Source organism: Dermacentor variabilis, chromosome 5, assembly GCF_050947875.1.
Source record: "Dermacentor variabilis isolate Ectoservices chromosome 5, ASM5094787v1, whole genome shotgun sequence".
NCBI classification, from domain to species: domain Eukaryota; kingdom Metazoa; phylum Arthropoda; class Arachnida; order Ixodida; family Ixodidae; genus Dermacentor; species Dermacentor variabilis.
The window spans coordinates 83,187,440-83,211,729 of record NC_134572.1 but is presented as its reverse complement, the minus strand read 5'-3'; the positions used below and the strand labels follow the sequence as shown (position 1 = coordinate 83,211,729).

General features: G+C 44.1%; 1 protein-coding gene across 4 annotated transcripts in view; it reads left to right on the top strand.

The window, feature by feature from the left end:
* Window positions 1–24,290, top strand: part of LOC142582895 (histone acetyltransferase KAT7-like) — a 111,204-nt gene that overhangs the window by 5,054 nt on the left and 81,860 nt on the right. For 2 of the 4 annotated variants that reach the window (XM_075693001.1, XM_075692999.1), the window contains exons 4-6: window positions 5,680–5,826; window positions 10,919–11,034; window positions 19,861–19,945. In XM_075693001.1, coding sequence (XP_075549116.1) covers window positions 5,680–5,826; window positions 10,919–11,034; window positions 19,861–19,945 — 348 coding nt within the window. The remainder of the gene's footprint in view (window positions 1–5,679; window positions 5,827–10,918; window positions 11,035–19,860; window positions 19,946–24,290) is intronic. The other 2 variants (XM_075693000.1, XM_075693002.1) reach the window with 2 other exon arrangements.

Below are 24,290 nucleotides of genomic sequence, written 5' to 3'. Positions count from 1 at the left end.
ATTCGTTGCACTGGTTTGTAATGCTCTTCCGGCAAAACGCGTGCACCTAAACTTAGTGCCAGATATTATGTAGTGGCCCTCCATCTTTCCCTCTTGCTTCCTTGAGTGGGCTCGAGGTCCTGGTCAGATGGTGAGCTTCTGTGTCAGGCGAAGAAGAGAAAGGACGATTTTCCACCTGAAGTTCAAGTGAATCATTCCAACTTTGGTGCCTTTGTGAAGGTGGCAGTGAAGGAGCAGGGTGCCTACCAACCGGGAAAACCAGGAAAACCGGGAATTCTCAAGGATTTATAATAGTCTGGAAATACTCAGGGAAAACTAAGGGAATTTGTGCTTCAATCATGGAAAGTTAGCAGTAATTTTATTGAAAGGAAATGAAAGTCGTGGTAATACTGGCTCGAGTAACGGAGGAATCATAAAGAATCTACTTTGATGCCGTGTCATCGGCAGAAGGAGTTGAAAGTGTACAGTCAACGACTGACTTTCCGCTTCGCAGCAAGTCAGTGCATAAGAATGTCTGAAATTTCGGATGCAAGAACCTTTCACCGTCCGAGTTTCTAGACTTTTTGCCGTGACCACAGGTCCTAAATAGCATTACTCAAAGTCACCTCCGCCACCATTTTGATTACCTCACCGCCTCGAACCAGTGCTCTCTTTCGTACTCCTTACTGTTAAAACTGGATGAAGTCGTTATTTTATTTTTTAAGATGCCTACTGGAGAGTGACACCATCGGGTGACGTGGTGTCAACCTGTCTTAACATAAAACAAAGTTCTGTATCACTGAGGGAATTTTACAAAGCCACTTGGGGAAAACCTGGACAACTCGGGGAATTTGGAAATGTCAACTTGGTAGACACCCTGAGGTGCCAAGGGGCAACGACCGCCATGTTGAGAATATTGCTGAAAAGATTCCACCACCACTTCTTGCTTTGGAGCTTGGACCTGTAGCTGCTTAAAAGCTGATCTAGCACATCAATGCAGCACATTCCTTCATTATACCTCCTGACAAGATGGGGCTAAAAAACATCTACTTTTCTTATATATATACTTTGAGTGATGTTTTGTATTACCAAGCGGCTCATGGCTGAGGTAGTCAATGCAGCTGTCACAACGGAACTGTCATTCGACTTACAAACATATACAACTACTTGAGTATGTTGGTGGTAATTCATGTTTCGAAAATTTATATTTTATTCCCTTCTAGTACAGTTCCTTTCTTGTACATCATGCTCTGTCTTCTATATACAACTACGTTGCAGTTGCAAGATTTTTTGGATTTTTTAAAGGCCAGTCGCTTGTTCTTGCCTCACAGACAGTTCCCGTTGCCCTGACTCTGCATCCAGAAAGTGCCTGTAAGAGACTGTGACATGTGAAAAAGTTGTCGACATATACTTCATGCTGCTCAGGGTGTTGCAAAGCCAACGCTATATCATTCACTACTCTGAAACCAAGTGGTGTGTTCACTTCCGTCCGCTTTTTCTTTTTCTTCACCCACCCCCTGGCATAGATTTCTTCCATTTGATAGGAACATCCATCTGATGAGCACAGCATCCATATTTTGTACCCGAAATGAATGGGCTTTCCACAAATGAACATTTTCCATAAATGATACCCATTGTAGGGAACTATTGACTAATCAATGCTGAATTGTTTGTGAAATACTCCGTCAAACTGTCTCAGCTTCTTTGACAGCTAATCATAAATAGGAGCAACATTTCTCATCTTATCATTTGTTTCAACAGGCTGTTGCATACGACGTGAAAAAGTCTTAAAGTCATGAAATTACTTCTGATGCCTAACTTTAGCTGCAATGGCAACAGCGAGGTCTTTGGCAGTGCTCCAGGGTGTGTTGTCTGATGGCAGGGAGTGATAACAGCCGAGCAGCATGAGGCCTAAAAGTTGTCGCGAATCTGCCAGAGTTACGTTCAGTAACATGGCTTTTCCGTGTGCGTACCTTCTCATCATTTCAGCTAGAGACGTCTAGTACTCAGGCATCAATAGCTTACAGAATAGGGAAAACATACTCATGTGTGGAAGCTTGGGGAACATTTTCAATAGGACACTTCGGCATTCCTTAGAAAGTGCTTTGTCAAAATGACCAGATCTCCTCCACGATTCTGCCGCTGTAGAAGCTCAGTGCCTTACCTTTTTGTTCTTTTTGTTTAGACCCTGCATATTACAGAGAATTGCAGGAAGCTCCAGCTCACTGTTTTCTGGTGACTGGGGCTAAAGCCTTCTTTTGTTCTTAAGCAGTGTCTCTGTATTTGTTCTGGAAAAATTGAACATGACCACAGACATCTGCAAGAATTACCTCGCCCTAGTTATTTTCCATTATCTGTTCCTCATTTGTAATGTTCCTCGCTTCATCAGGTGTTAACAGATTGAAGTGTCCACTTGTTTTTCATAGGGGAGGCTAAAGAACAAATCAAAAGCTTCATAGAGTTAGAAAGCACTTCACCCTACCTAAAAAATAAAAAAAAAGTTAAAGTGCAAGCAAGCACTAGGGTAATATATGCTTAGAAAGAAATAATTGTATTTCACCAGTTTTCTACTCGTGTAAAAAAGGTCTGATCCAGAAAGCGACACCGCTGCAAGCCGGAAAGTAATTGAGAACGCCCGCGTCTTCTATCCATCATGTAACATGTTCTTGGCGCGCAAATACCCTGTGGCGGTGGGCAAACAAAACTTATTTCTGTATTTATTAGGTGGAACTACCAGCCAGACAGAAAAATATGATTGCACAGTAGAGGTGCACTGTGGCTGAAACCTCCAAACCCCAATGTTCCAAAAATGGAATATTTTGATAGAAACAGTTCTAAAAAAAGTGAGAAACAGGGTAAAATGACCATTTTTGTTTTTAGTGTTTTTAGTGTTTAAAACCGCGATTTGTAGCATATATCTTATACTAGGCTATAAGCTTTTCCTACTTGTTATATAGTGGTGCTCTGAACTACGACCTCTAGTAGGGCTCAAAATTTTGAAGTATTCGTGTCCAAATTTAAAAACCTGGTTGATAAAAACTTTAATGCTCAGTATTTATGCGGCTTGCCCAGACCCAAATTGAAGTAAAGAGCGGATACTGTACAATTAAAATGGACCTGGGACAAATGAAAAATTATTTTAGTTGATGTTCTATTTTAGGAACATTAGCCTGTAATTGGTTAAGGCTGGAAGTTACTGCTTCACACAAGAACTCGTGGAAAAATTGTGACTGAAGTTTAACAAGGCGATGCAACCTACGGGCCTAATGTTGCGATCAAGCTGAAGGCTGGAAAGGGCGTGAAAACAATGTGTCGGCACAACAGAAAATGGCTTTGACTCGCAGTATAGTCAGGCAGAGAACTTAGTCAGAAAGTGCCGGGAAAAAGCAACTGGTTCATTATACTCTGGTCTTATATCAGCGAGAAACATTAATGTAGAAAGCCTCGGAAGAACGGCCTCTGAAACGAAAATTGCAGAGCCAATGCAGCATCCAGCTCAGAGTTTTGGCGTGTTTGTGTGATGATGCATAAACATGGCAAAACTCGGAGCTGACGCACTATGAAACATTTTACATGCTGCAGTAGTAAGACAGAAAGCTTGTTTTATACATACATGCGGTGGAAATTCGCATATTACGGTGAGATGGTGCAAAGACATGCGGTTTGTTAACACACACCTACAAGCTGGCCACTGCACCATGATGCAACTTTTTATTGAAGAAGCCACACAAGAAAACGCAACACAGTATAATTTATGCCATGTCCCGATAATGTGCATCTAAGCCATTTATGCATGCATCACTGCGTATGCTATCAGCACTGACCAAGCTATTCAAGCAAGCGATAAGGTGGTCCTGTTGCTGCACCTGTAAGGCGGGCCACACTAGACGTAGACTACGGGGGGCTGTCCCTCAAAATTCTCATACTACGTTGTGGTGACTGCTTGGTGGCATGTGCCACTTTTCAAGAAAGTGTTGTAGTTCACTCTATTGAATTTGGAAAAAAGTAGGTAATTCAACGTTGAGGAACAGTTAGCATTGCTGATTCGTACAATGTTCTGTGGTCTACACAACTGCCTTTGGGAGCATTCCAAGAGGGAAGAGTCCACATGGTTTTATCGGTCAACATTATATTGTGATCAAGATAGCTCACTTCAATGACTATTCTGAAGATGAAAGATAAGGCTGTTTTTGCTTTTTACTTTCCTTTTTTTAACCTTTTAAACAAAGTTTTATGATAGAGATAAAAGGTATGGATGAGGTTTTCATGAAGCTTACACCACTCAGTAATGCCTTTTACTTTATTTGTCTTCATCTCCCAGTTCACCAACTTCATTACCTTTAAAATAGGCCGATGAGCCATCCCTGTTTTAATAAAGCTGTAACATACTGTTTATTGCAAAAGGCAAAAGCTTCGAAGCTGTCAGACTTGTGAATCAACCAGTGCTTTCGTGTCACCAAAAAAGCCGTAGCAGATAGGTCCAACAGTTGCTAAAGCAACCCAGATGTATAGGCGGGGGCATACCAGAATGAATAAATTGCTGCTCCCTACACAGTTGGCACACTGTGTGGCTAGCTCAGTTGATATGGAAACCTTACTTTGAATGAATTTGGAAAATACGAGTCTAAACCTGAGGAGAAATTAGTACATTTCTTTATGTGAAAATTTGGCTTTCATCGGAGTGCAATGAGTTACCATTCTTTCATGGATGGAAGCACACACGTGCAGCCATAAGAATTGACTTGCTAGTGTTTAATTCATACTGCAAATAAAAGAAAGAAAGAGGTTTTCATGTACTAATATCTCGCTTGTTTATTTTATATTGCTTGAATCGTGCGAGAAGTTTCAGGTGCTTTCAAATTCTCGTTCATTCCAAGTACTACACTGTCACAGTCAGAAAAGCTGGCTGAAGTTAGTGACCGCACAGTGCATGCTTGGCAGAGATCTTCTAAAAAGGAGGGTGTGTGCTGACAAGTGAAGAAATAATTTGCTGCTAGTGTACTGAGAGTTGCGTGCTGTGGGTGAATTTCTGAAGTGCACAGAAATGCTCAGTTAACATGCTGTGTGTTAAAGTGGTACTTGCTCAATTGCGAATGTACAAATATGTCATCAACAAGAAACAGCGTAGAACTGGGGGAGTTGGAATGTATTTGTGGTTCATGATGCCACAGCGGAAAATTGACTCAAATATTGTATTAACTAGGGTAGGATGGTTTCATGTGCACGTCAATACCAAAAAGTTAGATTGTCAAAAAATAGTGTGGATATATATAGAAGCTGACATTGAAAATCGTTAACAGTAAAATGAACATGATCATAACCTCCCTTGTGAGCCACTTGTATGATTTCATGGCAGAATGCTGTCTCATTACACATCCTCTTTCGTTGGCTTTAAGAAACTCTGCATCAATATGCTCCCCATGCACTGTAGCATTCAAGTAGGGCCAAGTATGTAAAGACTTGCCAAAATGGGATCCCTAAATCCAATCTGATTCTATGGTTCACTGCTTACAGTTCTCCACAGCTCTGTTCTCACAGGACTCTACAGTTCTCTGTAATCAGTATATTAAAAATCACATTGTATAGGCCCTGATCGCAAGTAAATAACAGTTTTCTTTTCATAGTCTGAGGTCAAAGGAAACTGTGGGAGTGACGGTAGCTTTTCTGTTTGTCTCCCGTCCCGCTTTCTTCCACTGGAAGCAGGGGAAGTACCGAACAAGCGGCTGCGACAGGTGCGGTCGCGCCTGTCCTCAGAGCCTCTGTGCAGCGTATGCTCCCAGGCACTGCTCGAGAGCCGTCGCAGCCCGCCCGCGCAGCTAATATCCTGCTCCCAGTGCGAGACGTGCGGTGAGTGTGCGCGCCCATCTTCCACTTGCCATGCTCGAGCCAACGAGTCTTTCTCGTTCAGATTGCAGAAAACTGGACTTTACATGAAAACATATTAGAAAAGACTAAAAAGGTTCGCCGACAAATGCCTCGAGTGATACATAAAACAGTGACTCAATCACAAGGATCACAGCAGTACAATGGTGGTTGCATGCCAACAGCAGTGTAGGCTTGGCGGCTGATTGTTTTTCGTACAGAAGATAAAATCTCGGGTGGTGACATAGATTTTTCTTTCCTGGCAACTTCTGCCAAGAAATCACGATAAATAATACCCTCAACTGGCAATACTCGATCTAAAATAACAGCTCTCGCTATAAAATGCATTCTGAAGGTGCCTGCAGTATAGCTAAAGATGCATTACATAACTGTTTTATGAGGCGACGGTTGTGGTTGTTGATCTATGGGTTTCTGCTATATTGATGTGCAACAAAAAGAAATTAATTGTCATCCAAAGCTGCCCAGCTAGTACGCTCTTCTTGATGTAAGTAGACAGCGCAATCATTGTTGTGGCTTTTAAAACGTGCAGGTCGGCTGCGATTATGGCACAGTGTGTTCTTGGGGCCATCAGCTTTGTGTGGATGGCCTAATGTAGATCTTTGATTTTAAAAGCACCTTGGTGCACTTTTTCACTGCTACGATTGAGCCAAGCGACATATCACATGTATGATGCAGATGCGGTGAGATGCAGAGAGCACCACGTATCATACCGCGATGGCTGTCCTGGGCTCTTCTCTCTCACTGAGAACGATCATGTTTTTGACAGTCATCATCAGTATTGTCAAATGCTTGAAAATAAAAATTCGCTCTGTGGACCTACATGGTTGATATGCAGACATACCCACCCACATTGACGCACAGATGCAGGAGTGTCTTGAAGGAGTAGTGACATCATGCATTCAACTTTTAACTTCTTTGTGTTAGATGACAGTTCTGCAGCTTGAAACCCTAACAAGGATACTGGCAAGCCTTAGAGCGCCCTAAGTAATTTATTATATAATAGCTTTCTTATGAGCTAGTTTCCGTTTCATTTACCAGGAGCTGTATGTGTTGTGACATAACATTTTGGCACTGGTATGTTGCTGCATGGGGCTGTGCAGTGAGCAGCAGCACAGCAAACTACTGTGCGAGTGTCCAACTGTTGCGTTATGCTGCTCCCATCAGCTTCGTAACATCATGACACATATGACCTCTCGTAAAGGAAACCAAAACTGGTTCATCGAAAATCTATTAGACTCGATTGTTTAGGGTGCTCTGTGGTCTGGCAGTATTCTTTTGTAGGGTTTCAAGTAGAGATGTAAACTTTCATGAAATTTTGAGGGTCATGAAAAAAACTGGTTTCTTTCATGTTTTCTCTTTTTCTTTCGAGAAAGATAAGAAACATTGAAGAAAAGGCAATTGCACACAGAGCTATAAAAAACCCGTCACATTTATTTCTTTTAACACTGAAAAGAATATAATTGCTACATTATTGCATCACAAAGGTCCCAGCAGAGCTTCCAGGTTCAAAATCTATGCGCGATTTCACGTCATGGCATTGGTTTCACATCAAAGCATTAAGATCGACATTTGTATTAGTCTCTGTCCAATTCATTTCCGCTTCACACGTCAACGCTTAGCTGTGCAGCGGAAGAGGCCTTCCGGACATTGAGGTTCGAGTGCACATACACAAGTTCTTCCACATGACCCCTGTGAGCCTGTTGCGTAGCTTGGCGTGCACATTTCCAAACTCGGACCAGTCTCTTTCACATGCTGCAGAAGAAGAGGGAATCTGCTGTACGCGACAGCTGAGGGGGCTCAAGGGTTGGTTGAAGCAAAACTCTTGCCACCACGTGAATGGATCCAGGTGCTTCACAGACTCCCAAACTCCTCCTTTTGACCAAACTTTTAGATACATCGAAAGGAGTCTCATTGCACCAGAAGAATTCTGCAGGGAAGCTTGGTTATTTCCCCTTTTCTTTTTTTCAGTTTTATCATGGTTGAGAAAAAAAAAACGAAGAAAACCTTTTTTTCCCCAGAATTTTCAGTGTTCTTTTATTTATTTTTTTTCGGCTGCTTGCATCTCGAGTTTCAAGGCCCAGGACCTTCATATATTGCACAAAAATGAAAGGTGAATATGTCATTTCAGCACTCCTTTAAGGTACCACAACTATTGACCGCACTGTGTAAAACTTCTTGGGCCATTTTTTAACAGACTGCACTGTTTTACAGCCATGCCTAGTTATTCTAAACCCTCGAATCCACTAAACAGCCATGGTGTAGCTGACAATTCTCCATCACAGGACAAGGGCTGCGGTTTGATCTAAGCCTAGGCCAGGCATTTTTCTTGAACCTGCCCGTGCTAGGGGATCCAGTTCTTAATGCTGCTTGGAAATTCACGGCAGTTACAAGGTTAGGTCAGCAGCATGAATAAATGCTGTTGCATCTTAGAGTATCATCCACTTTGTAGTTTCTGTGAGCAAAAGCTTGCTTCACGTCTTTTTAGTGAGCAGAAACATTCGTGGAAATTTTGCATTATGATGGCCACATGCATTTTGGTCAGTAATGTGCCTTCCTCTGCATCTGTGCTGTAAAGGGTGCTTTCTCGTGCAACACTGCTTTTAACAGTTCTGTAAGGATGAAATTCTACTTAGATAATTTTTAAAAAATCTTAGATGGGCTTAACATTGCCAAGAACACAATGTCAGGATTTAGTCACAGTATGTACAGTAGAACCTTGTTCATACGTTTTAGAAAAGAAACGCAACAAAAAACTTACTACTAACCAAAAAAACGCAAGATCCGAAGTAACTAAAAAAGTTTGACAGACTTTGCTGTATTTGACATCTAGGTAATGCAAAGCATTGCATGAATCGTTGCACACGAGGCATGGGAAGCTGACACTCGTCGAGCTGGTGGAGTTTCGGCGGCCCAAGACACGTTTTGTTGTTTTCCTATTGCGCAGTGTTAAAGACAGGGACAGGAAACCAAAATGAAATTGAGCTGATGGGCGACGCCGGATGCCACTGAAGCGAAACGTGACGCTCACATGCGCCACCTGCGGCAGGGAACGGCGGCGCGTTTGGGTTATCGCACATTACAAGCGTGCACTACGGTTCCAGTGGCAGTTCCAGTGGAACCACCCGCTGTGAAACAGATAGCTGAAGATGTTAATCGCAATAAGGTTGGCGGTGACAGCTGTGATGTGGCGGGCAACGACTCCAGAGAAGATTTGACCGGAATGAGAAACTGAATGCGCACCGGCGCTTTTACGTGAGACCAGTTGTCGAGAATCGCTGGAAAGCTGGTGTGGCAGGCGGCTACATTTTTCAATCGCACGCACGTTTTCTAGTTACATGGGGCCTAGTGGCTGGGAAAACATATTACAATTGCAGTCTGCAGCACGGAATGGCGAAGCGTTTGGGTTATCGCCTGATAAAAGCGTGCAGTATGCGTCCAACAGCTCCTCGTGCTGTGATACAGTTAGGCAAAGATGCTTATCGCAGTTGGGTTGGTGGCAATAGCTGTGAATGCGGCGAGCAGCGACTCCAGACATTTCTTGTTACTGGAATAAGAAACTGAGTGTGCGCTGGCATCTTCACGTGAGACGGGCGGGCTAGTATTGTGGTGAAGTTGCCACAGAGGGTGGCTATATACTGTTCGCGATTGCGCACGCCTCGCGCGTTTTCTTGTTTGCATGTTCTTGTTCTTGTCTGATCTAGCATCAGGAAAACGTATCATACGATTGCAGCTTGGCACTTACAAACGTTGGTACTATAAAATCTTTTTTTCCGGGAATGTTCAAACCGGCAAAGAATGAGCGTAGCTGTATTGGGTATTTCCTGGTTCTCGATCGAAACACTGCCGCCAAAAAATCGTATGTAACGGGATGGTATCAGTGAGGTTCTACTGTACATGGTATAGCGAAAAATACTTCTAATTATCTTGCTCTGGAAAGTCCTCACCTCTTTAGCATGGAGACCTGGAGACATGAACCTTATGCTTAGGAGTGTTTCACGTTGCAAAACTGAAGAAAATGTGTTATTGCTTTTCATAACAAAGCTTCCTGAACTTGTAAGCTGCATTGTGTGTGTAGGAATTAGTCTAAGTAGTTAAACTTTTACTAGCGACGAATATTACCTACAGGCAACGTTCCAAATAAAACATATTTGATGTAAAAGCGACAAATGCTCCATGGAGCAAAAGAAAACCGGCGTCTGTCATCTGTAGCAGCAAAGTGAAAAGTAAATTCCCATTGGCTGCAATGCCACATCATGAGCACGCCTCGATGGAGCAGAGCGGGCGAATGGGAACACCAGCTGCTACGGTGTTGTGCTAGGGGAGAGGGCATTGCCGTGATGCCACGTCACCCTTGCTCTCACTCTCGGAAGCCTATGTTATCCGCATGTTTCTTGTCCATGCAAGCTCTCAACTGCGTTCTAACTGCGCCTTGGTAAGGCCAAATGAAAGCGCGCTTGCTTGCCCACAAGCATAACTCAAACGACTGCTCAGCAACATTCAATTGGACATTATAGCTTTCACATTCACAGCTCATAAGTGCTTAGACGTCCTCACATTTTTTTTACTTGCTGAGTTATGGTATTGAGTGCAAAATTTCTGGCTAAATCTCTTCATCCAACACTGAATAACAAGCGTCAAATGTCATTTGTTAGTTTAGAGCAGGAACACAGGACAAGGAAAAAAATGTTCAACGCGCAACTCGCTTTCTTTTTAAAGCACGGTCGTAGGAGACGGACCGACACAAGATATCCAACTGCAGTGCTGTCGCACATGTGATGTAAAGCAAATGTAAAGCACATCTATGGTTCACATGTGGCAAGAGCTGTCTACTAATTCAAACAAAGCTATACATGTCTCATCGTGAAGCCCACTTCCAGTTCTCTGCCTGGTGTCTTGCTCCTATTCTGGAACAGTTTCCACAATATATTTTTTTCTTTTCATTGATTATGCTTATTCTCAATGTGCTTTGCACAGTTAGATAGAAAATAAGTTTTTTTTTTTCTGGCATTTGTGCCGTCATTAAAAAGGGTTAAAACTTGGCTGTTTTGCATTTCAGCTCACCCCTTCTGCCTTGGCCTCTCAGATCAAGCGGCTAAAGTGGTCACAACCTATGACTGGAAGTGCCACCGGTGCCGAGTATGCGAGACATGCCACCAGCCAGAATCGCCCAGTGTGAGTTGCACCAAACTGCTCGATACAAAACACTTCGTTTATGGGCTAGTTGGTATATATACATTGTTCTTTAAAATTGATTGTTTGCACTACATGTAGACAGAACAGGAAGGCACGCAAATTATATACACCGGCACTGGCCTAACAGCCAGCGTCTTCAGAGCATTTTGGCCCAGGGGTATCCCACTGGCTCAAAGTGCAGAAGTACCTCTGTCAGTGAATAAGTAGATTATTGGGTCAAACGGAGAACATAAAAACATAAGCAGGACAGCACCTGTCTATAAACACACGACCACAAAATAAATACACACATAGACAAGGCGGCACCTTTCCTGTCTCTGTGTGTATCGCTTCTGTGGTTGCCGATTTCCTGCAAAAATCTATTTGCTCTCGTGCACCAACTAGCCCAGCAACATGTACTTGCCTCTGTGTCCTTGCTCTAGAAATGTTAGCACTTTTCATACAGAAAAGGGATGGGGGGACATGCAGAGGTTGCAGAGAATTTTCCTGCTGAATACACAAAAGTCACACCTAGTATAGCTTTGACTGTTAATATGGTGCTGAAAATGTGTTAAGCTCATTTGTTGCTCAGCATTTCTCCATAACAATGCCAGATAAAGTAAGGAGCCTTTTGAAGGGAAATACCTTTAATGAGGGCATTTTTCTCTTTTGTAGAGCATGCTACACACAACTTCAAGATGTTGTCCTGACTGTGCATGTCCTTGCTGTGCACAATGCCGTGTTTCTGTGTGTTCTGCACACTAAAAGACTTGTTAGAGCAAAGTAACTGCACTAACATTGCTTCTTTCACAGAGGCCTGCTATGTTTTGCGCGAGACAATCCTTTATACATGTCTTTGTTGAACAAAGTTAAGAAAGCTATGCGTGCACATAGTGAAGCTCACTTTCTGTTACAATGTCATGAAAAAGAAATATGCCTTTTTATGCTAATTTAATGTGTGGCTTTGTCTTGCAAACACTTTCTAGTTCTATTTCTTTTCATATTCTACTGAATATCTTGTCCTGTGGCATAGATGTACGCTTTAATCATAGCATGGAGGCTCTCAGTGCAATGGCTACATACACAATGCTACAAATGCTGTGGAAGCTGTCGAGGGTGAAGAATGCCAGCTACGTCATGATGGACCGGTGATCTGTTGGCGACCAAATCACTGACAAAAAAATGGTCGATATGTGTGTATAATTGAAATGCGTATCTCAGATGAAAATGCACGCTGCGGCTGAACTGCAAAGGAAGTCACGAAGCCTTCGCTCGCTGCTGCAAGTGCTAATCATTCACAACATGACGAGAATTGCAGCTTTCGAACTGCTCTTGTGCAATATAGGAACAGAGTTTGCTGATTCATTCAGTAAATAAAAGCGTGTTGATGAAGTAAGCATTTCTTTATTGTTTTTTGATACCCTCGTTAATTTGACATTTGCTTAATTAATTTTATGTGTGTGCGTGTGTGTATCCCTTGAAATCCGAGTCAACGAAGTTTTCCTGTAATGGTTTAGTGAGCTTATTGTCCATGAGTCAATGCCTATAACTGTCTGTTTGATCCATTCATAGCTTGGCAGCTCGTACGCCATATTGGCATATGTACCTTGTTGAAGCCACGATTTCACTTGAAGAAGTCCAGCTCAAGGTGATGCCTGATGTGAACGTGCCCAAGGAAACTCAATGAGCCCGGCTTGTCCAAAGTCACCCAAACCAAGACGCACTACTTCCTCTGTTCTTGTGTGCATCGACCTGTGCAGGCTTTATGAACACATTGTTTGTGGATTGCTTCAGTACGTGTGTCTTGTGTGTGCTTTTGTAATCTTCAGTTGGAAATTTATACACCCGCCGTGGTTGCTCAGTGGCTATGGTGTTGGGCTGCTGAGCACGAGGTCGCGGGATCGAATCCCGGCCACGGCGGCCGCATTTCGATGGGGGCGAAATGCGAAAACACTCGTGTGCTTAGATTTAGGTGCACGTTAAAGAACCCCAGGTGGTCAAAATTTCCGGAGTCCTCCACTACGGCGTGCCTCATAATCAGAAAGTGGTTTTGGCACGTAAAACCCCAAATATTATTATTATTATTAGTTGGAAATGGTACCACCAGTCTCCGCGCAAAAGTATCTGACCTTAGAATGAAAAGCTTGTTTGATATGTGAGGTGGAAAAGGACAGCCGGCAGAAATGTGAAAACGCAAAGCAGTTCAGCATGCTGCTTTCAACGTTGTCAACTGTCAGCTGTGCATAGACCTTCATGAAGAGCTTCTCAACCAAACGAAAGTGTAACTGTCATTCCAAGTATACTGAAGAGGAAAGTGTGCTTCTTGAATGCCTGAAAAATACCGGAAGTGCGCTGGACCTGCACTGACTGCAAAAGCTGGTCTAGCCCTCCAAAGGGGCAAGCAGGAGTTTAAATGGAGCAACGGCTGGCTTGAACACTTGAACCGATGTCACGGCGTCTGCTCAAAATCTATTGTTGGCGAAAGTGCAGCCATGAACTGTGACACAGCGGAGGGATGGCGCAAGCATCAGCTGGGCTCCCTACTTCAACAATTTAGAGAGAAAGTCATTTACAACTTAGAGGAGTATGCATTTTCCTACAAATTGTTGCTGAAGCGCACGTACACTACAGCCAAACCTCGTTACTACAAACCCCACATTAACGAACTTCTCAAATCAACGAATATTTTAAAAATCCACGCCAGATTGCCAATATCTTCACAGTAAAAATATTTCAGAACTGCGAATTTCAGTATAGTGCATATTTCAGAATAACGCACATAGTTTATTTTCCCCTTTATAACCGAGGAATATCTGTATTACAAATTCGGCTAGAAGTAACGGCGCCACGGCTCTCATGGGAAACTGAAACCGAGAGTGCAGTAGCTATCATCATCACCATGTTGAGTGCCAAGTGCTTCACCACAAACTTCACCGAGAACTTCACTACAAAGGTTTGGTGATGTTCGCGCGATATCCGACGATGAATGCAGCTAGTGACGGCGCCAAGAAAAGTGAAAGCAGTTTTCTCTGCAGGACAAATTGGACGTATTGCAGGAAATCAACGTGTGCAGACAGCGTGGCATTGCCCCATTGACTGTTGCGACCATTTTGAAAGACTGAGACAAGATTGTCAAGCTTCACCGGGAATCGCAACTCGCTCCTACTAGGAAATGGCTGCAGCTGGGAAACTCTCAAAATGGGGACCAAGTTGTTCTCACATGGTTCAAAGGCGCCAGACTGCAAAACGTTCCCGTGTCTGGTCCAATGCTCGAAGAAAAAGCCTGTGAATTTGTGGATGCACTTGAAGTAACTAGGTTCGATGCCAGTGCAGGTTGGCTTTTTCGTTTCCACCAAAGGAACAGAATAACTTGGCAGGTAGTCTTGGGCACGGAAAAGGCTGCTGTGACAGAGAAGGCGCGGATTCCTGGTGCAATGATTGTTTTCTAGAGGTGGCTGAATCATACTCTGAAAACGATATTTCCAACGCGGATGAGACCGCATGTTTTGATCAGCTCCTGCTAGACTGGACGATGCACTTGAAAGGGCAGCAGTGCAAAGGAGGAAAGAAGTCACATCTTCATGTGACAGTCCTGCTCTGCTGCAATGCAACAGACACTAAGAAAATTAAGCCGCTCGTCACGGCAAGTACACGAAGCCTTGCTGCATGAAAAACGGTCATGTTGTTACCGTACGACTACCGCGCCAACAAACGAGCCTGGATGACCAGAGAACTCTTTTCTGAGTGGCTCATCAAACTCGACGACCAAATGAGGAGGGATGACTGAAGAATTCTGCTGGTTGTCGACAGCTGCTCTGCTCACATTGTGAATGTTCACTTGATGTACATTCGCTTGGAGTTTCTGCCGCCAAACAACACGTCCTTGTTGCAACCCCTAGACCAGGGCATTATAAAGAGTGTGAAAGCAGTATTTCATAAGCGCCTTGTTATTATCAACCTCAGCCTAAAGCAGCCGACTTCAATCAGTATTCATCAGGCAGCGGAAATGCTCACAAAGGCTTGGTGGAACTTTAAGGCGTCCACCATTAGCAATTGCTGGTGAAAAGCAGGGCTTGTCAAAGCGCCTGTGCAGCTTGAAGATGACCTGAGGTGACCAACAACCTAGCAGATTAATAAGAGTAGCATTCCGGGCAAGTTGGTAAACCATTACTGAAGTATTATTGCGCAACAGAAAAGGCACGGATATAAGAAAAGAAGAAAACATGTTTGTCTCTTAGGTACGTCCGTTCTTTTCTGTTGCGCAATAATACTTCAGTAACCCAGGAGACCTGTGGACCGAGGTTGTGGAACTGCTGCCTGCCGTCTCTTCCTTTGCTGACTACGTGAAGAGCAACGGTGCAGCACTAACGGCGGCAGACCTGACAACTGAAGAGATTGTTAACTGCGTTCACGGCGCCTCCAGTGACGACGCTGACTCGAAGGAAGACGACTGTGGGTCACCGAACACAGAAGATGAGATCTTGTCGAACATTGATGTTTTGGTGCACATGAACAAAGTCTGCACTTTCATTGCTTGGTGCAGTGACGTACCCGATGAGTTATTGTGCAAAGTGGAAGATGTAGACGCATTTCTAATCGGTTGTGCGTGCTGCATATGCCAGAAGGAAATCGCTGATTTCTTCATGTAAAGCAACTTTAAAGTGAGTGAAACATTTTTACATGCGAGTATGCTTCTCTGCACATGCGTCTACTGCCAAGGTGCGTCATTTTCATTCCTAGGTTTGTCCACTGGCTTATAACCACAAGTTTTTCATTACAACGATATTTCAAAATAACGGAACGATTTTCGGTGGTCCCGCATGATTCGTTATATCAAGATTTGACTGTACACCAGGCGGATGCTCATTGGGAGGCAAACAAAGCAAGGAGCATGCTACTGTGCTCTTCAGTGCAAATGCGACTGGTCAGGACAAGCTTTCTTTGTTGATACTGAGGAAGACAGAGAAGCTGCAATGCTTCTGCAACATAACGATGCCCAAAGACTGCATATATAAAAACAATAAACGTGCTTGGATGACTGCATTCGTTTTTGAGGAGCTATTTGGGCCTCCTTAATCGATAGTTTGAGGCAAAGCATTGCCATGCTCTTTTCCTTGTTTACTGTCCCAGCCATGGGAAGATTGACGGTCTCAAAGCGATCACTTTGAAGTTTCCACCAGTGAAGACAACCGAGATAATGCTGCCTGTGGATCAGGGTGTTATTGAGACAACGCGAAAGCTATGCCACAAGAGTGTTTTACAACTCATGCCCATTGCATATGTGGCCAACAAGGGCAACAACATCGACCTGCTTGATGCCCTACATTTGTTAAGTCATTCATGGAAAGTACTGCCACTTGCAAAGATGCAAACTGTTTTGCGCATGCCAGCTTTTCCCGGCTGCACTTGGGCCAGCCTGATCACCAGGTTTGCAGTGCTCTCTACGAAGCTGGGCACAGAATTGTTTGTGAAGAGGTGGAAGGCAACTTCGATTCATTCGCATTGGCTGTTGCTGATGTTTCTGTCGTCACTTGGTTACGGATGCCGAAGTAATGGACTTGGCTCTTGGCTGCACCAATGAGAATGAAGAGCTGACAGATGAACAGCCTCATGATATACTAAAATTGGCACAGACGGCATATTGCCGCTCAAACTTGTCATGTAGAAGGACGCTTGTAGATAATGTTTGCCTCAACCAGCATTATTATAGGTTTTTGCTAGATTTAACAGCCATACAGACTACAGGTACATATAGCCGCAAACATTGTTAAATTGAAGGTGTCAAAAGTCTTTTTTGTTATTTTGCGAAAACAAATACATGGCTTTCGATGAAACTAAAATCAGGAGATGAAAATAGTTTTTTACATTGTGAATTTCATTAAATCGAGGTTCGTTATATGGAAGTTTGACTGTATTGATTGAATATTATGCTATTTTTTATTTAGTTTGGCCCAAATTCCAGCATTGACTGTTTCTGAAGTAATCAAAGCAAATGAATATACATGTTTTTCTTATAAGCCATGCTTTAAATTGCAGCAAGCCAGGAGAAAGGTCTGCCGGTATAACCCATGTAAATAACTCTATACAGTATCTACATCAAAAAGTCTCCATTCACATGTCATAAATCGTCCATGTTGCATCTCTGTTCCCCGCCTTACCGTTGATGTTCATAACGAAGAACTTTGCCCTAAAGATCATTTCATAGCAGTGTGGGTCGCGCTGCTGTGAAACTACACCTCGAGTCAAGATTCGTGCTGCCGGGATGCCACACTTCAAATCGAAATTAGCATATAACTTACACCCCGATTTCACTGCTAAATTTTTAAATATTTTGGTGTGTGTTATAAGACCATCAAAAATCTGAATCTGCTCAATCATCCAAACATTAAAACATATTATTTGTGGCAGCCGTATGGCTTCTCGAGAGCCAAATGGCTGCTGTGAATAGATTTGCATTGAAGTTGCACAATACCGTAACTTTGGTGGCTGATACCTGGCGAAACAGCACTACTTAGGCCTGACAACCAAGGCAGGTGTGATGGCGGCCGGCGAACCACCGCTGGAAGTTTGCCTCTTATTGGTGATCGGGCCACAGATGAGGGGCGCTGGCTGTGCTGAAGACCGCAGAAACAGCAAATGCACCTGCCAAGTTAATTTGTGCACTTACAAAATGAAACGGGTTATAAACTTTGCTTAGACGGAGTGGATCAAGCTGAATTCACGCAACACAGCATAAACTGCCAGCGTCGCACAGTCAAGATTGCACTTCACAGCATCATGGCAGTGTACAACGGGCAAGCGCAAAGCACTCTCGCGGCCTTAACCACCATAAAATTTTAAATTGACTGAAGCACTACAATGAGGAAAAAGCCTGTAAACAAATTTTTCTGTGCCATTGGAGTTGTAAGAAATGTTGAACCTGCATTTTTGCACCAAAATATCTTAATACAGTCGAACCCACTTATAACAATATTCAAGTGCCACGAAAATTCCATTGTTATAATCAATAATTGTTATAATGACATTGCATGAAAAAATCAAAATAAGAGGATGGCAGACCTGATGTGAGAAAACTGTAATGGTGGGGAGGCCAGTGCTCCTCCCCATCACCTTCCTCCATCCGGCTGCTGATTGTGTTCACTCGTTTAACTGCTTCCTGGGTGCTCTGATCGCGTGTAACAAGCTGCGGCAGTCAGCATTAAAGAATGGCACTGCTATAACAACTGCAATGAGGTGTCACGGGTGGCAAGCGATATGCGAGCACTGCCGAGGCATCGCTTTGGTGGCCCAAAAAAAAGCCTTTTAAAAATTGCGAGAAGGCTGCTGCGGCAGCCTGTCAGCTTGAGAAATCCAGAAGAAACGCAGAGGTGAGATCGCTACAAGCATTTCGCCACATACTTCTCACTGGCTTGCACGAGAAAAGCCTATATCCGTCAGCCTTGCATGCTTTACGCGAAGCTTGCTGACATCCTTCTCCAAGGCATCGAGGTGCTCCAGGTAGTGCAGCGGAATGTTCCCATCGAAATCGAAGCCCCAGAGAGACTGAATCATCTGCTGGGCCTCCTGTGAGGACAACGTTGAGGCAGCCTGCCCTACCGCGTCATCGCTGCTGTCGTCGCTGTTGCTATCAGATGCAAGCATGTTCGCGATGATCGCCTCATCAGTTAGAAGCACTTAGTTTCCAAATCTATAGCTGTACATTTTCTTTTCACTGGCAGCATCATGCATTGCTGATGATCAGCGGCCGCATCAGCCATCTTCCATTTCGGCGGTGAGTCAAACCAGCTGTTGGTCAAACGAGGCTGAGAAACCGCGTGGCCAAGAACGATTTCGACGCAACCAGCAAAGACGAATGCCAGCGATTAAGCTCTTAGCAGAACTGCACTGAATGAGAAGCCAGCGAGCAAAATGCGAGCAGCGCAGTAGGCGCAGTACATTCGGGTTTCAGAGGGTGGGGCTCAGAGCTATGGGCACAGCCCATTCGTGTTCAGAGGGGAGGAAGGGTGACGGGAGAGAGGTGCACAGAGATGGCTGAAAAATGAGTGTGCGACGGCTGTTGAAGCAGTGGCCCATCATGCAGTGGCTCAAATTTCTCGTTTTTTTTTTTTTTTTCTTTTCAAGGATTTCGCATTTTACTACCGTTGGGCTCGGGCCCCCAGCAGCCAGACTTCATCGTTATAACCGATGATGCGGCATCAGGGCATTGTAGTAAGCGGTTTATTCCACCATGGAACACATACAAAAGTTGACGGTGCAGCAGCTTCTCATTGTTATAACCAATATATTGTTAAAACCAGTATCATTATAAATGGTTCGACTGAAATGGCACTTCGAAAATAAGCTTACTTGAGCGTTAAACCTGTTTCTTTTGTGAAGCAAAGGACCAACCTTTCCTTTAGATTTGTTAACATCTCGCTTTTATGGCAAGAGTTTATGCAAATCTCTGAACTATTAAAACTGTTTGATTTGAAATCATTTGACACTAATTACTATTCACTTCGACTTCACTTTGAACCAAAAAATTGATATTAGCAAGGGCCTGCATGTCCAGGAATGCTGCCCGCATTTAATCAGAGTGCTTTTCTGCAGGATGAAGGCACTTTCCAACAAATGCAAGCCGTGAGTGCAACACTAAGTTACATGCTGTACCTTACTGATACAATCAATGAGCAAAATGAAGAAACACTATTTGCTGGTTTGCTCTAATAATAATGTTTGCTTACGGCACACAAACGTTACTTCAGTACCATTAAATACAATTTTTCGTGCAATTCTCTGGCTTGAAAAAAATTGAAGCATTTTTTTTCCTGTTTATTTCTTTGTCAGGCCCTTTTCGTGCTGTGCAAGAATTGTGATCGGTGCTTCCATCAGAACTGCCTCCCTTCTCAAGCACTCAGCAGGTCCTGTTTAGGTGAGTTGTGAGCCTCACTATTGAACAACTTTAACAGATCATATGGCCACATCACAAGCATTTCAGTGTGCTTAATTCATGTTTCCTTGCGTTTAATGTAACTGACTGGTCTCTTTCTAGGTGTCAATGCACTGTTGGATCTGTTTAGGTCATTTTGTTTTTTATTCTTTTCACCTGTGACATTATGACATCACAGTTTGTTCATTGTGCCACCTTGCTAGTGTAGGTGTTCACTGCCAAAAACTGCGATTTCACAATATGAACTGTGGGTGAGTTGGTACATATTCATCCATATATTCACATTGTCTTCACACAACTGTATAATTTCTTGAAGCATTAACTGTTATATTTTCGTTCGGTCCTATTACAGTCGAACACGGCTACATCGAACTCGCAAAAAAACACCGATCAGTTCAATATAGAGCATAATTCGATATAAGCCTGCTAAATAATTGGATGTCATAAAAGCACATACCATTTTTAAAATCACTTTATTGATCAAACTAGCTCAGTTTCACACAAAATAGTCCTGCATTTTCTTCTGCTTACGCAATTTCGCTGCGTGCGACGCACGCACTTTTCCACTTTGTTTAAGGAGTCGGAGCAGCTGAGGCTGCAACCTTCCGCATTCGCGCAGAAGCACCGGACTAGTGCGAGCGCACCAATCACTTCGAAGGAAGTGGGCCAAGGATGGTCGTTGCTTTCCTCATTGTGCCCACTTTCACTTGTGCATGGCACGATTTCGGTAATGTAGTCTTTGTTTCCGGGCTCTCCCGTGGTCGCGACACCATCATTTGCGCTCACAAACTCGTCCACTGTTGATTCGTCAACAGCTTCTGGAAATTATGACAGCTCGCTCCAAGTTTCGGCAACACTGGCAAAGGCTGCGTCGCATTCATCAGAATTTACAGTCATCACCGAGCACGCGAAAGTCATTACGGCTGAAGCTGTTTCGGATTAACCGCTCGTACACGGCCGTGCGTACGCGTCGGGTGGCACGGGCATTGGGTCGTGAGTTAGGCCGCTTTAGCCCTAATCTCCCCCTTCAAGATCGTGCCGAGAGTGCACCTCGGAATCTTGTACGTTGCAGGGACATCCAACTTCTCACCGCGTTCGACCCGATTTATGATTGAGCTTCACGACAAAAGGCGAATTCTGCCACTTCATCACAGTAACACAACGAAGAAGGCCCACAAGGCGCACACAATGAACCAGAAAAGCAGCGAGACAACTCTCACTTTTGCCACCTTGCACGACGAGGGCACAAGAGCCTCTGATTGGCTGTCTGAGCAAGTGCTGTGGGCGGGCCAGGATAATTTTTGCAGACGGGTGTCGGCGGCTCCAAGGTAGCACGGTCACGTAAGGAGAGCAGTTGGATGGAGTTGCGCTGCCGGGCTTTCCCACAACCGCGAGGGAAAGCCAACTTCCGGGGCACTTTCCGCCACTTGACGTTCGATATATCGGGAGTCGCTACTAGTTTTGTTCGATGTAAGCGTAATTTTTGCTATATATACTCATTGTAACTATACCGTGTCCAGAAGTTCGATATATAGAATATTTCGATGTAAACAGGTTCGATATAGTTGGGTTCGACTGTACTTGTATAACTGGCTACCTACATGTTCTTCAACGCTAGTTTTCTTTAGTATCGAGTTAACTGTTATGTGGAAACATGCATTTCTATTCCTAACCTCAGCGTCCTTTCTATATTACCGTGCTTGGACGATTGTTGTTCTTTGCTTTTTCCTTTTCTCAAGTACAGTCGACTGCTGTCAATTTGATCCTAACAGCACTAACTAAATAATGCGGCAGGTCAAATTAAACAAGATGCAGACAAAAACGACAAAGCACACTGCTGATTCATTTGGCCGTATTTGCCCAATTCTAACACGCCCTCAATCAAAACATGTTGAATGTATCCACATTAGATATGGTCGACCTAATGTGCACTCGATTTCTCAACAGCACAAAAATAAAACAAAATTAAAATAAAAAAATAAAAGGGGGGGGGCAAGGGTGTTGCATAATTGCAGACAATTTTCTCAAGTCAACTTCGCAGCAGTATGACCGTGTTAAACGGTAATGCCTACTTGCACTATTTAGGTTGTTTTCGTTTTGTATTCGATTGTCAATGTGCTGACAGTTTCTATCCCAGTTGTCCTAGAAAAAGAAGAATTAAGGTGGGCATTAGAATTGAGTGAATACAGTGAAAGCTCGTTAATTCAACACCTGTTAATTCGTAAATTCGGATAATTCGGACGGCTCTGTTGGTCCCGGCCAAAGTGCATGTTAGTTAATGGGGCCAAACATTCGTTAATTCGTCAGAATTTGTCCCCGCACCACTTAATTCGGACACATGCTGACAACTGCCACTACACGAAGGTGTGGTAAAGCAATGCTGGCACCACTGGAGTGAAACCGAAACCTGAGAGGCATCGCCATCATCATCAATTATTGTGGGCGATTGCAGCGCCACCGAACGTCGGTGTCTTATTTCTTTGCTCATTGCGTCTGCGATGCCATTTTCCCTTGTGTTGTCAAGTTGGCATCATCTCTTGCGGAGTTTTCTTTTTTCGTTGTGACCATGTTTCGCATGCCACCACCATCGTACGCTGAAGTGATGGCAACGCCGTCAAAGTGGCAGAGGTACAAAGCCAAGAACTTGGCGACTAAGGTGGAAATTTTGCAGGCGTTGAAGAACGGTGAATCGCGACAGTACGTTATGACCAAGTGCAACCTGAATGGAGCACGTTGGGAATGTACGTGAAAAATGAACAGATTCTTCAAGCCTTCGAAAGCAAGAAGTTTCATGCATCAAAAAAGCGGTTGCGAACCGCAGCTCATTCCCAGCTGGAAGAAGCTTTGCTCCAGTGGGTTACTGACTGTCACAATGCGCATCTGCCTTTGAGCGGACCTCTCATCATGGCACAAGGTGAGAAGTACGCTGCAGTGATGAACATTGAATCGTTCAGAGCTTCAGAAGGGTGGTTTCGGCAGGGACACGAACTCGTCTTCAGAAGTGTGTGCGGCGAAAAGGCCAGCGTTGACGAAAGCGTGACCACCCAGTGGAAAAATGGGAAGCTGCTTGAGCACATCGCCACATATGAACCAAGTGACGTGTTCAATGCAGATGAAACTGCTCTATTTTTCAGAGCTCTGCCCGACAAGATGGTGACTTTCAAAGGGGACCTGTGCATTGGTGGCAAGAAGTGCAAGCAAAGGATAACTCTGCTACTTGCCACCATTATGACTGGCACGGAGCGCTTGCCACTTGTCATCGGGAAGGCGCATAAGCCACATTGTTTTAAAAGCATCAAAAGCCTTCCTGTTGAGTACAGAGCGAACAGGAAGGCTTGGATGACCTCGAACATTTTTCGAGGCTGGCTGCAGCAGTTAGACGGGCACTTCACGTCTAAGGACCGCAAGATAATTATGGTTTTTAACAACATATAACTCTACAGTCGAACTGAAGAGCGTCAAGGTAGTTTTTTTTCTGCCCAACACTACATGTGCCCTTCAGCCGATGGACCAGGGTATCATTCACTACGTGAAGTCGAAGTACCAGAAGCACCTGCTACAGCGAATTATCTTATGCTCAGAAATAGGAAAGCTGTATGAAGTGGACCTATTCGGCGCAGCGCACATCATCGCCCATGTGTGGAAGAATACACCTCCGCAAGTCATCGCCAACTGTTATTGGCACAGCGGTTTTGTGAGGCCCGAGCATGCGGCAGTAGCCAACGAGGTGTCAGCCGAGTCCACCAATTACGACTGCCCGACCTTCGATGCTGTCCTTCCAACAGATGTGACCCTTCAGGACTACATCGCGATTGATGATTGTGTCGCCACGACTGGTCTCCTGACTGATGAAGAAATTATTAATGATGTCACGGGAACCCAGGAAGACCATGATTCAGACGAAGAGTCATGCGAGGAGTTACAGCCGCGACCTCATCGCACCTCACGAGAAATCACAGAGGCGCTTTTGATATTGGAGGACGTTTGCCTGAGCACTTCCGACAGTTTGCGGGCTGTTGGCTATTTGGAAGAGTTAAGAAAAATTGGGATGTCAGCCGGAATCTGTGCGAAAAAGCAGAGTATTGCAAAATACTTCAGTAAATAAAGGTCATCATCATCAGCAGCAGCAGCAGCATCCTGGTTACGCCCACTGCAGGGCAAAGGCCTCTCCCATACTTCTCCAACTACCCCGGTCATGTACTAATTGTGGCCATGTTGTCCCTGCAAACTTCTTAATCTCATCCGCCCACCTCACTTTCTGCCGTCCCCTGCTATGCTTCCCTTCCCTTGGAATCCAGTTCGTAACCCTTAATGACCATCGGTTATC